The sequence below is a fragment of the Apaloderma vittatum genome, unplaced genomic scaffold (assembly GCF_000703405.1).
Source record: "Apaloderma vittatum isolate BGI_N311 unplaced genomic scaffold, ASM70340v1 scaffold10517, whole genome shotgun sequence".
Lineage (NCBI taxonomy): Eukaryota > Metazoa > Chordata > Aves > Trogoniformes > Trogonidae > Apaloderma > Apaloderma vittatum.
The window spans coordinates 1-12841 of record NW_009724548.1 but is presented as its reverse complement, the minus strand read 5'-3'; the positions used below and the strand labels follow the sequence as shown (position 1 = coordinate 12841).

At 41.1% G+C, this 12841-nt stretch overlaps 1 protein-coding gene across 1 annotated transcript in view; it reads right to left on the bottom strand.

Annotated features, from left to right (window-relative positions):
* Positions 1-3656, bottom strand: part of LOC104276289 (protein eva-1 homolog C-like) — a 45518-nt gene extending 41862 nt beyond the window's left edge. Inside the window, exon 1 of the mRNA XM_009872546.1 lies at positions 3414-3656. Coding sequence (XP_009870848.1) covers positions 3414-3656 — 243 coding nt within the window. The remainder of the gene's footprint in view (positions 1-3413) is intronic.
* Between the last annotated feature and the right edge of the window lie 9185 nt (positions 3657-12841).

Sequence of the window (12841 nt, the reverse complement as noted above, 5' to 3'; positions counted from 1 at the left end):
TTTCAGTTTGTGTATATATAAAGACAGAAGTTATCCTACAACGTTTTTCACCTGTGAGTAGAAACATCACACGTAAGTACCCCTCCAGGCTTCTGTTTTCCTTCTAAAGCTTGCTCTAGGGCTTTCTGTTTTCCTTCTAAATAAGCTGTGGTTTTACTTTTCCATCAATTTACCACAATGAGAATGTTGCAGGTAATCTACTGTAAAGCATAACCTAGTTTTCTGCTAATAAGCAGTAATTTTAGGTCAGCCATTAAACATTCTTCCATATAGACCTTGAATAGTTTATGGCTGAAAACAAGTGCCATCAGAAATACTGATCCAGCAATGAGTGGCTGCTCAACGCTTTATAAGCAAGCTACTCCAAACCACCTCCTTTTCAGCCAAGTAACTTCCTTCAGAACTAAATAAATATTCAAATATAAATATATTTTTTCGGGCACAAGTCAGGTGTTGTGAGCTTGGCTAGGAGTGCACAGGTTTCTTACCTAAGGGATTCACTTACCGGGAGGCGCTTATCATGAGGCGATGCAGAACACTTAGCCCTCTTATTTCTCCTTTGTCCTCTGTGCCAATATTTATGTGTCCATCTGAATAAACATACACTGCTGCTGTATCTGTTTATCAACTTTTGTGTTCCCCCAGAGGCAGCATCTCATGAGATGCCCCCATGGCAGGGAAGTGCAAATGTATGCAGTAGTGTGACAGGAGAGAGAACTGCGGCATAAGGGAGAGGCTAACACAGATGAGGACGGTCCCCAGCTGATTGTCGTGAGTGGAATGGGGCAAGTGAGGGAAGCAGTTTAAAAAAGCAAATAATGTTTGGCTTTCAACACAACTTGATTTTGTTATTCTGATCTCTCCACGTTCATGTGATTTGATCTAAAACTTAACAAGAGATTAACCACACAAAAAATGAAATCCCAGTCTGAACATCCAAATTCTTTGCGTGTTTGGAAATCTCCCAGTGAATCTGACATTATGGTGTTAGAATAACAGAAATCTGTAATTTGGGGTCACTGCTTTAATGTCTTGGACGTGCTCTCCCAAATGGTCTGCATGTCATTTCAAACAAAAAACAAGTGACTGAAGCAAGGGATTCTGTCAGCCAACCACATACAGCTGGATTAGTAGTGGTTGTCTCTCTCTCTTTTTTTTTTTTCTTTTTTAACATAGAAACAATGTCTTAACTGGACATTTACAGGGGAGAGAGCTTCTAAATGGGAATTAGCTGTTACTCACAGTGTTTGCAGGGAATAATATTAACAAATGCTCCTCACATTCCCTCCAGGCCACTCTCCAGAGAAGCAGCAAGTTTATGCTATCATGGGTTTGATTAGACACAGTGATTTTATATACTTAATTTTGAAGGGTTTGGTTTGGCTGACTTTTTTAATTCCTGACAATTAGAATACACACACCATTGGTCCTGCCTATAGCAGCCATATAGCTGAGTTTTAAAACCACAAAAATACACACAATTTCCTTCTCTACAGCTTTCCAATTTTCCTACATACATGCATTTCCTACCAGCAAGCTGCAGGAAGCTTGGCATTCAGCTTGTGATGTTTCTAGCTTACCCTTCAGAGAGGCCTCCCTCCCCTCCAGGATGGAGAAAGGGGACAAGATTAATCTCTGGCAGTCAGACTCATCCTACCCTGGCCAAGCACAGAACATGGAGATATCAAAGCCACATTGCATGGCATGAAACAGGCTCTGTGGGCCTCTTCCAAAAAGGCTCAGGATTTGCCCAAGGTTCCACAAGAAATTTGTGGCAGAATAGAGAATGTCAACTAGTTCCCTAGCACATCTGCATCGCGGTACAAGAGAACTGCAGTAAGACTACCTACAGGGAAGACAATTCTCACTCTGATAAATAGGGGAGCTGTAATTACAAGCACTGTAAGTGTTGGAGGCAAAGCTAATGGGTAACAGATCTGAGGCCATAAGGAGCTAAGACAGGCAAGTAAGGATTTCTTCTAAATCCCTCCTGCACATAAAACCATGGCATGGAAAGCCAAAGGTTACATATTCCCTGTTCTCAAACTCTTCCAGGTGCCTTAAGTGGGCCGCTCACCCACAAGGGACGAAGCTACACACAAAGCTATCAATCACGCTGGTAAATGAAATGTTTCAAGTAAATTTTGCAGTGAATCAATAGAAGAAAGAAGGAAAGACTAGCCTCTGCCACAGTCTTCAGTCCGTGTTCTCCCACTCTGAACAACAGGATTGCCTCCTACCTGTTGAATTATGAACTTTCATGATTATATCTGGGAAAATCTTCCATTGCTAAGGGCCATGTTCTCCATACTACAACTCAGTCACTTGTGCAGGGGTATGAGTGCAACTGCAAATCTCCCTGGTTAAGGGTTACACAACGGACAAACACTAGCCCTGTGCAATTTCTTGAGAGTTTACCACTGCCATTTGGAAGCCAAAGTACTCATACCAACTTTAAAAAAAATGCTGTAAATTCCTCTTAAAAACCCTGGATGCAAGAGTAAGAAGTGATGCGGAAAACTCTGGCCTTTAGCCAAATTATAAAAGAAATTATTCACCAGCCCTGTAGGTTCATTAATCTAGTTCTGCCATAAATTTTTATTATGAATGATTCATAGCCATAAACACACTAGATGCTTGAGGTCTTTGCCCAGAGGTTTTCACAGCCCCAGATCTTGTACTTTGAAAGACTTCTGCTTACTTCAACATCCAGGAGCAAACCCCACTCATGTCAACATCATCAGCCAACTCACATTTCTAATTTTAGTTGTTCCTGTTGACAATTGAGTAACACTGGCACCTTGCAAATAATCTTCTGATTTGCTGATGTCACACTTGCTCTTGGGAGGATACATATAGTCAACATCCCCTACACGAACGGACAGAGCTGATTAACTACTGATGTTTGGGACATTACAAACTTAAGTGATGTACAATCACTTACAGTGGCCCAAAAGTCACATGAACTGGAAGAAGTCAAGCCAAGGATTGTCTCTGTGTTTCAAGTTACCAAAGTAAAAGCCTCTTGAAATGGTCAGTTCTGAAGTAAAAAGAACAGCACAGCAACTTCTGAGTATGTCAAAAAAGCTAACCATTGGGAAGGAGAACTATAAAAACAATCTTCAAGCCCAGTCAAACATAATGTGATCTTACAGCATAATTCTGTTTCACCCACGTTCCTAAATGTTACTGACTAGAGGTGCAGCAAAATTAAGACATTTACCAGCAAAATCTAATTCAGTACTCTCTACATTATAAAGATGAATTATGCACTAAGCCATGTGAGATCTCAGTGCTTCCATGCTGGCTAGCACTGCTTAATACAGGATGATGCAGCCTCCACACAGAAAGCTACTGCCTGGCCAAGGAAAGATGAAGTCCAAAATGAACAGGTCTGGTTTAACATGCAATACCTGAAGGGAAGTGCCAACTGAACAGGCAACATCTTCTTTAATTAAAGTTGCATAGGAGTGGGGATAGCGAGAAGGACACATCTGATGACTTGGGACAATTCGGCCATAAAAAGAAGACTGGATGCTGATGGTGGTTCTGTGAGGACATCTCAGAGAGACATAATCTCCATCGCAGGCATGGTCAGTGTAATTCTTTAGCACTTGTGATATGTAACCTGCAAAAACCATAACAAAAAACGTCATTAGTGAAAGGTGGTTAATAGAGAACAAGTCCTACGAGAAGCAGCTGAGGGAACTGGGGTTATTTAGCCCAGAGAAGAGGAGGCTGAGGCTAGACCTTATTGCTCTCTACAACTGTCTGAAAGGAGGTTGTAGCAAGGTGGGAGTCAAGTGACAGGACAAGAAGAAAGGGCCTTAAGTTGTGCCAGGGGAGGTTTAAATGGGTTATTAGGAAAAAACTCTTCACAGAAAGGGTTGAGTATTGGAAGAAGCTGCCCAGGGAGGTGGTTGAATCATCATTCCTGGACGTATTTTAAAGCCATGTAAATACTGTGTTTAGTGACATGGTTTAGCAGTGGAGCTGGCATTGCTGGGTTAACAGTTGGAATTCATGATTTAAAGGTCTTTTCCAAGCTAAACATTTCTGTGATTTACAGTAGTGCAGTCTAACAAACATATAACAAACAAACAATGAGGGGAACACATTTTATTACTCATCTCACACAAATGCAAAGGAGAGAGACAATGGCATGGTGGGAGGGAGGCTTGGCGATTTGGCTTTCAGCCATGTTATATATATTTAGCGGAAGCAATATTCATATGCTTCAAACTCCTAGTCCAATCATATCGCTTATTTACATTGGCGTATCTGTCAAGTTTACAGGAAATGCAGCTGAGCCAGACTCATCATTTAGACCACACTGAGATATTGCATGCATTTTGTAGCACCTCAGTACATGACACACTTCAGTAAACTGGAATGAGTAAGACAGAGGGCCACCAAGATGGTTGGGAGCTGGAGCACGCGCTCTGTAAATAGCCTCGAAAAGAGACAGCTTTGGGGAAACTAATAGCATCCTGCCAGTATCTGCAGGGAGGTTATCAAGGAGATGGAGCCAGGTTCTTCACAGTGGTGCATGGTAGGAGATTGAGAAATAACAAGCACTAGATGAAACAGGAGAGTTTCAGACCAGGTATACGGGGAAACTTTTTCACTACGAGAGCAGTGAAGAGGTGGAACAAGTTACCCAAAGAAGTTTTGCAGTTTACATCCTTGGAGGTTTCCAAGACCTTAGTGGACGAAGCCCAAGGCAACCCAGTCTCACCTCCTAGTTGATCCTAGGAGGTTAGACTAGAGAACCGAAGTACCTTCCAATTTTATTTTTCCTGTGAACTTATGATCATGGGCAAGAAAGGCCCAAACAGAGAGCCACTAAGGAGAAAACTGGGCTTACAGTTGGTTGTATGAAGTTCTATTCCATCATGGCACACCAGACATATCTTTGATCTCCTTTCAAAATATACTATCTTAATTCTTCTGGTTACACCTCCTGTTCTAGGCCTTTGTCATGAAAGCTTTCCTTTCTCTCCAATTCCGCAAAATTTCAATCTTTTTAAAAGGAAAACAGTATGCAGGACCAAATCTCTCTTTCTTTGTTAAAGAATGACATTATCCACAATAATAAGGTTGTTAACAAGAATAAAACATGGAGACAAAGCCGTGTTAAAGTGACATTGAGTTAAAAGAGCTGATTGCAGTCAAGTTGCCATGGCAACTGTCAAACAAATCTTGACTGCTTCACTCATGCATGAGGGAAAACTGCTGTGGTGCTGATATAGAGACATCTGTGAAGGGAAATCTATCGCACGTACCATGGCAGTGTCATCCATGGTCCCGTTCAACCTTATAGACTTACTCTCTGTAATGAGTTTGCAAGTCCCCTCCTCACTGCTGGCCACCAACACAAGTCTACCAGCAGTAATCCCACAGGGCCTCTTAAGAAAAGGTAAAGGAAGACAGGGACAGAGCATTGTGAGATCACTGCTGGTAGACTCTTAAGAGATAGAGAAAAGACAAAACAATTTAGAGAAACAAATAATCCCTGGAGAAACTTCTAAAAGGGAACCTGAGGCATACCTTAGATTTGATTTTTTAAAAAAAAGGCTAAAATATGACTATTCTCTTGGTAGCCCATAATCACAGAATAATTTAGGCTAGTACTTCTGTAAGTCATCTAGTCCAACGTTCTGCTCAAAGCAGGGCCTTGTGCAGTTCTGAATATCTCCAAAGATGGGGCTTCCACAACCTCTCAGGGCAGTCTGTGCCGATGCTCAACAACTTCCCCAGTGAAAAAAAAATTCATTGCATGCAACTGGAATTTCCCCTGTTATGATTTTTTTTTCATTCTGTCTGATTCTTTCATTGTATATTTCAGAGAAAGGACTGGTTCCATTTCCTCTGTACCTTAAGATAGTGTAAAACAGCAATTAGATCCCGCCCTCTTTATTCTGTACTTCTGGATGAACTTGATACCTCCCTTAGTCTCTTATTACTGATCATATGTTCCAGTATCCTTGCCTTCTTGGCAGCCAAAGGGTCTCTTGCCAGATTCTCAACATCTTTGCTGTACCAAGGACCTAGTTTGATATGCAGTTATGCTTCATTACTGCCAGGTGTACCACTTCCTCACGTTCATCTTCTTGTCTTCCAAGACATGATAATGCACACAAGGAAGTACAATTCACGTGGTTTGAGAGAACTCCATGTGGCTTGCTTAGAATAATTTCAACCTCAACTCTAGCTACCCTTGTAGACACATCTGTAGAGAGCATTTACTACACTAAGCTAAAAACTCCCAGGGCCTCTTCTCATCCCTAAGGTCATGTCTAGCAACTTTCTCTGACTCTCCCAAACAGTATAGTCTATATTCAGAGCTTTTACTAGGAATAGTTCTTTTTACATACCAATATTGAACCCTAGCTCAGGAGCTGTGTGTAAGAATGTTAGCCCAAACAAATTTCAAAGTGCCTAAAACAACTATAGTCATTGTTCTTAGAGATAACAGCAATCATTGTTCTTAAGAGATAACAGCAATTTGGCTTCAGTGTTCAAGCTGCCACTACGAGGGCTGGATTCTCCAATTTATCTAAATTTTAGCCTCTGGTTCTTATTTAGCAGTTCTGTTGTTGCAGTGCGTCAAGGTGTATATTTACTCAAAACAACATACTAATTTCCAAGTCTCCAGGGCAGCATTTGATTATAAGAAAAAGACTGAGACACAGCACCAGTAATTAGAGTAAGTGACATGGCTGCATGACATCAAGGAACAGCCCTGTTTAATTTAGTGACTTTTTCTCACTTCTTACAGGAAACGCTCTGGGGTTAAAATGAACTACTGAAGTGTATCTCCTTTCCTAGTCAGTAGAACACATTCTCTGTGTTAATGCTGTACACCTAGTCGAGGACTTACACCAGCTCTTCTCCCTCAGAAGTAAGGCAATCATACAAGATGGGCATTGGGAGAAATAAGCTACAAACAAAACCAGAATATAACACAAAACATTAAACCTCCTTTCCACACTGTTACTCCGGTGCATTAGGACTTTTCCCTGAGGCTGGTCTATTAATGAGCCAGAGAAATACAACCAAAGTGCCATCAAGACACTGCTGGCTCCTCTGAATATTCAATTATTCTGTCAAAACAGCCATCCTAGAGCATGCCTTTCATATTACGAGTTCAGCATCGGGGAAGGTTTCAACCCCTGCAATTAGTGCAGATCGCTTGTTGAAACAACTCCTTCCTCTCGTCTTCCATCAGCAGTCTCAAAATAACTTGAGTTCATTCAAGCTCAAGATACTGAAGGGATTTAATGCTTTGATGGTGACTGGCTAAGAATAAACAAAGCACAGTATTTGAAACATCTGGCACTGACCACTGTCAGAGAGAAGATACTGGATTAGGCAGGGGCATGATCAGGGATGGCATGATGTTCTTCAAAGAGCAAAAGCAAGTGGCTGTAGAGAATTAATGTCTTTTTTTTTTTAGTTTCCTCCCCACTTGAAGTGTGTCGATTTCATACTACATTCACTGGCAGTTCCTTTGAAAGTGTTGGCAATTCATTACCCACAGATTCATGGTTCAGTAACCCAAAATTCAGGACCCTTGCTGAATTTTCAGTGAAAAGTCTCCAGTGACCTTTTATACCACCTCAAATGTCCTACCAAGGAGGGAACTACTGGGATGCTCTTTACTGAATGAAAAGCAGAAACATGTAGCCAATGACAGGTGTCCAAGGACTTCAGTGGCACTTACATATCAAGGTAAGAAGCATTTCACAATTATACAAGGAATAGCTTACAGAGCTCCTTGACTCTTTCATGGTAATCAGGAATTTTTTATTTTTTTTAATGGCTGCAGTAAACTATTTTAGTTCAGTAAAATGACACAGCAGATCACTAAACAGCTATTCATAGACCACAGAATGTGACAGTCAAGAAACTGAAATGATAAAGGTATTATATCAAATTATGTTATCATTCCCCATCAAGTATATGTCTCTGCATTATTATCTGGGATGTAAACTAGAATCTTACAAGTGTGCACTCCAAACAAAGATAAGGCAGGCTGTTTCTAAAGAAGACCAATGACATTTGTCACTCCTTTGTTCACCTTTAAATTCTGGGATGTGAAATCACCGTCGTCGGATGCAGGACTTGAAGGCAAGCAATTATTTAAGGAAAACATCCTAGCTGTACTGTTACCGTCAAATCTACTTGATTTTGTCATGGCTCATCTTGGGGTGGAAGTGACATAAATTCTAATGATTTTATCAGGTAATTTTTTAGTGATTCACTTATTAGCCTCTCTAGGGAAGACAATGTTAGAGCAGGTGGTAATTTGAGCTTTTCTTTAAAAATACACATTTCATTTTGAAAGCATGGTAAAAGAAGAAAAGACATCTAAAGGAATAAATCCACCAAAACTTTTTCCAAATGCTACACAGTTTGAAAATCTAGGATAACAAAAACAATCTCAAAATCTTTTGGGTTTAGAGCCTCTCTTTTTTAAGGATTGTGTTGAGGACATGGCATCTTTGCTGGTGGGTACACATACCCCCAAATTAAATCAATGTAAGGGACTCAGGTGCTAAATATCTCCTCAAAGATTAAAAAGACCAATGTCACCACCAAAATAGGGGTTTATACTCTGAAAACCGAATAAACAACCAAAAGCAGTGCATCACAAAAATGATAGATCATTTTTCCTTCTAACAAGCAGATGTTCCTTTCAAACACCACTTGCAATATCGTTTTCCAAAGTCCAAAGTTTGACTCCTATCAGTCATCAGCAATTACTCTCCACTACTTGCCAAACACAACACTTAATGCCGACTGTAACTCTATCCCACCCAGCAATGTCAGTTCCCAAGAACCATTTTCACCATTGCCTCTCCAGGGAACTAGTGCTCAGTTCTCACCCAACAGCCAGTTCTAAGTCTTAACACATACACACACTAGAGAAAAATAACAGTTTCACTCAGAATATCACCACTTTACAGGTACTGTAAATCTAAACATCCTCCTTTACTTGCTCTCACAGAGCTACAGCCCCGCCTTTTTGAAACCAAATTAGCGGTTCACAAAAGCACAGATGATATAAGAGCTTTCATCCCATCCAGATGTAGGATAACAGTAGAGTATACAAATACTCATTCATACATCCTATTTAACCGTAGCTGTCTAAATTCATTAGGCCCTCTTCTCCTGCTTCCGCTAAGTATAGTTCTAGTTTTGCTTGACAAGGCACATAGCAACACACCAGCTCACCAATCATCAGAAGACAAATCTCATCTTTCTCCAGGAAACAGGTCTGTGGGTGTGTGCTGGAGGAATAGCAACAATCACAATGAAACTGTCTTTAAACAGCTTGGATATGATCCAAAACTTCTAAAAAAGAACAAGTAAACTCAAAGGATTTCAATGGTTAATAAACTACTACACATAATTCAAGCCAGAGCTTCATTAATATCTGCATCAAGCTATGTCTAGGCTATAGTAATGTCTTAAAATATCCCATTTTGCACTTTTGTAGTTCCAATATAGAATATATGAATAATAGAGGAAAAATCCACATAATTAAAAAAGAACATTAGACCTAGAAATAAGCAGTTTCTCATTGTCTGAAACACATGAACTCAGTGCAGTTAACTGTGTTGGTGAATAAAACATTGCCTTGTTCATGGCTGACACAGATTTTTTAATTTTTCATCCTCTTATTTTCCATATCTACATTGTTTCTTCAGTATTTATTGTTATTTTCTTCTAGTTTCCTCAGCTTCCTCACAGATCTTTTTGAGACTCTGTGAAACATAACTTTCCTCCAGGAGAGACCTTAATCAGATACTTCTCTGGAGCTCAGACTACCCCTACATCACACTGGTTTTCAGATAGGCTACGGACTGAAGACTTTCAACTTATTCTTTATACACAGAACATCGATACTCGTAACATCTCAAAGAAACAGCGCGAAGTCAGTGGAATAGAATAACATGCCGTGAGGATAGGCAAACAGGGCTGAAATGTGACCCCAGGCAAGGCTTGAAGCCAGAGCAAGTAACTCAATGAATGCATTTCATACCAGGCATTACTGATAATCCTGTGGTTGCAATAGTAAAAGCAGCTCTCTTAAATCACAGAGCAGCCTAGTATGGACAAGTAGGGTTTGTTTTGCTTTGTTACTAATACTGGAGATTAAAACTTGCTATGACAAACCTTCTACAGAGAGATTTGCTTTCACTTCGGCTACTCCCCAACCCCTTCACCTTTCAGCCACCATACAGGACTGGAAAAACTTGAATGTTTTGTAAGCATACTTCGGAAAATATTTTTATTTTATGTCAACAGTTCCCTGCCCACTATCTGATCTTCTTTACCGCAGTTGCGGGTCCAAAGAGTATCCAGTGTTCTCTTAGAAAAACGGCTTTGAAACAAGGGTGAATTTAGTACTGCAGCTGAGTGCCAGCATTTCAAGGCTAAACAAGGTAATGTTTTGTAAATTCTGAACAGCATTTCATAGGTCTCCTGGGTTTGTGTAAGGATGAGAAGGTAGTGAAAATTAGATTGGTAAAGGCTAGGGGTGACAGGAATAAAAACATGCTGGTTTTCAACTCTGCAGGCTCGAATTAAATGCAGATACTAGTGAGGATTACTTCTAATTATTCCCTCACATTTCCTAACTGCTAACTCTTATAGAATTTAATAAAACTCTACAGACCTTTCCACAGGCTGTTGGAATAAGTCTGGAGAATTTAATAAGCAACTCCAACTGCAAGTATTTTGGGTCTAGAACTTCAAAGAACTATTCTAAAAATCCGATTTAAAAAATCTTGTTTGCTCCCTGAACATCATCTCAGATGATCTTCTTTGAATGTCCCAGAAGTCAACGTTTTCCTGAGAACTTACTTTTACCTATAACAAGTTTTTAAAGTCTTTATAGTTAAGGAGACTTCTTCTTCTCATTTTACATTTAGAAAAGGCAAATGAACAGAGTTAAAAAACTATATCTTTTTTTTTTTTTGTCTTTCTAGAATCAGGGAAATTTAGCCTGGAAGAACCTCCTGCAGATCATATAGTCCAAACTGCTGCTCAGAGTAGGGCCAATATGAAAGTGAGATCAAGCTGCTCCGCACCTTATTCAGCCCTCAGCAAGAACTGGCAAGGACAGGGATTCTCCAGCCTCCAAAGTGATCACTAATGACCATCAAGATGGACCAGCTGGCATGTAGAATAAGAGCTTTGGAGTGAGGTACAAAAGCAGATACAAGTCTGGGTCAGATACTGAGAGATGAGACAGCCTGTGAGCTGGCTGCAGGAGAGACCAGGAGGTCGAGGACAACTGCAGCAAGACCAGGGGTCAAGGAGTCAACAGAGAGTCCCACCTGCAGGCAGACATCTCTGTGTGAGGTGAGTGGAGATGAAAGGACCCATGAGCCCGCTATTACACAGACCATCTAAGGCCAGTTACTGGGGGATTCACATGGTATGCATGTGTGCATATTTTCTACTAACAGGCTTTCATCTTGATCAACCAGAGAAGGGAACAGGATGAGGCCACTGGTGCTGTTTGTGTTTGCGTGAATGCTGAGTGTTTCTGTCTGTACTGATTCTGAATGGCCTGAGACAGACACATCCCTCTCCTGGGAACAGATGCTCAGCATCACTGCTGCCTGCACCTGGCAACACGGGGCTGTCCCTGCCTTGCCTCTGTCTGGTTACCAGATTTGGCAACTCTTAACAATTCCCAATAAAAGTTCCATGTGTGTGTATATACACAATATATTTATTTGTAGACATAGAATCATAGTCACGGATTGGAAGGGACCACTAGAGATCATCTAGCCCAACCCCTCTGCCAGAGCAGGATCCCCTAGGGCAGCCACACAGGAACGTGTCCAGGAGGGGTTTGAAGGAGACTCCACAACTTTTCTGGGCAGCCTGTTCCATGCTCGGTCACCCTCACAGTAAAGAAGTTTCTCCTCATGTTGAGGTGGAACTTCCTATGTTCTAACTTAAACCCACTATTAGGGGGCCCGGTTAGCTCAGTGGTTTGAGCGTGATGCTGACAACAATGACCGACACCAAGATTGCGGGTTCGATTCCCGCTCGGTCCCCATGTGTTGCCTGGTCTAGTCGAGAGGTGGCGTCCCTGCCCACAACAGGAGGTTGGACTAGATGATCTCTAAGGTCCCTTCTCAGCCTAGGCCATTCTATGATTCTATGATTTCTTGTTCTATTGCTGGGCACCACTGAGAAGAGACTGTCCCCTTCCTCTTGACACCTACCTCTCAGATATTTATATATGTTAGTAAGATCCCCTCTCAGCCGTCTCCTTTCAAGGCTAAACAGACAAACAAATTTGTCAAAAAAAAAATGTTTCACAGAATAATTTACCTAGTTTAAGTTGCAGAAGAAGCCTGAACCCCACTATAACCATGGAGTTCATTTTTTGCAGTGCTAAATTTCTTAGAACACTCTTCTATCCCTTCAGTAGCAGGTAGGAATATTGAAAGGGACAAAAAAGCACATGCAGTTAATGCATGGCTTAAAGACTGGTGCCGCCAGCAACATTTTGGGGTTTATAGTCATGGGGAAGTTTACACAGCATCGTGAAGTTTACACAGCACCAGCATGAGAGATATAGATGAAGTGGGGCTATCTCAGAGAGGGAGGAGAATTCTTGCTGATGAGTTGGCGGGATTAATCAATAGGGCTCTAAAGTAGGTTGGAGGGGGGAAGGGGATAAAACCTGGCTCACTATAGACGAGCCAGGGGAAAGTATCCCAGGGTTAGGTGTCAAAACAATAACCCAGCTTAAGTGCATCCACTCCAACAAGTACAGCACAAGCAACGGTAACAGATGCTTCTCCAT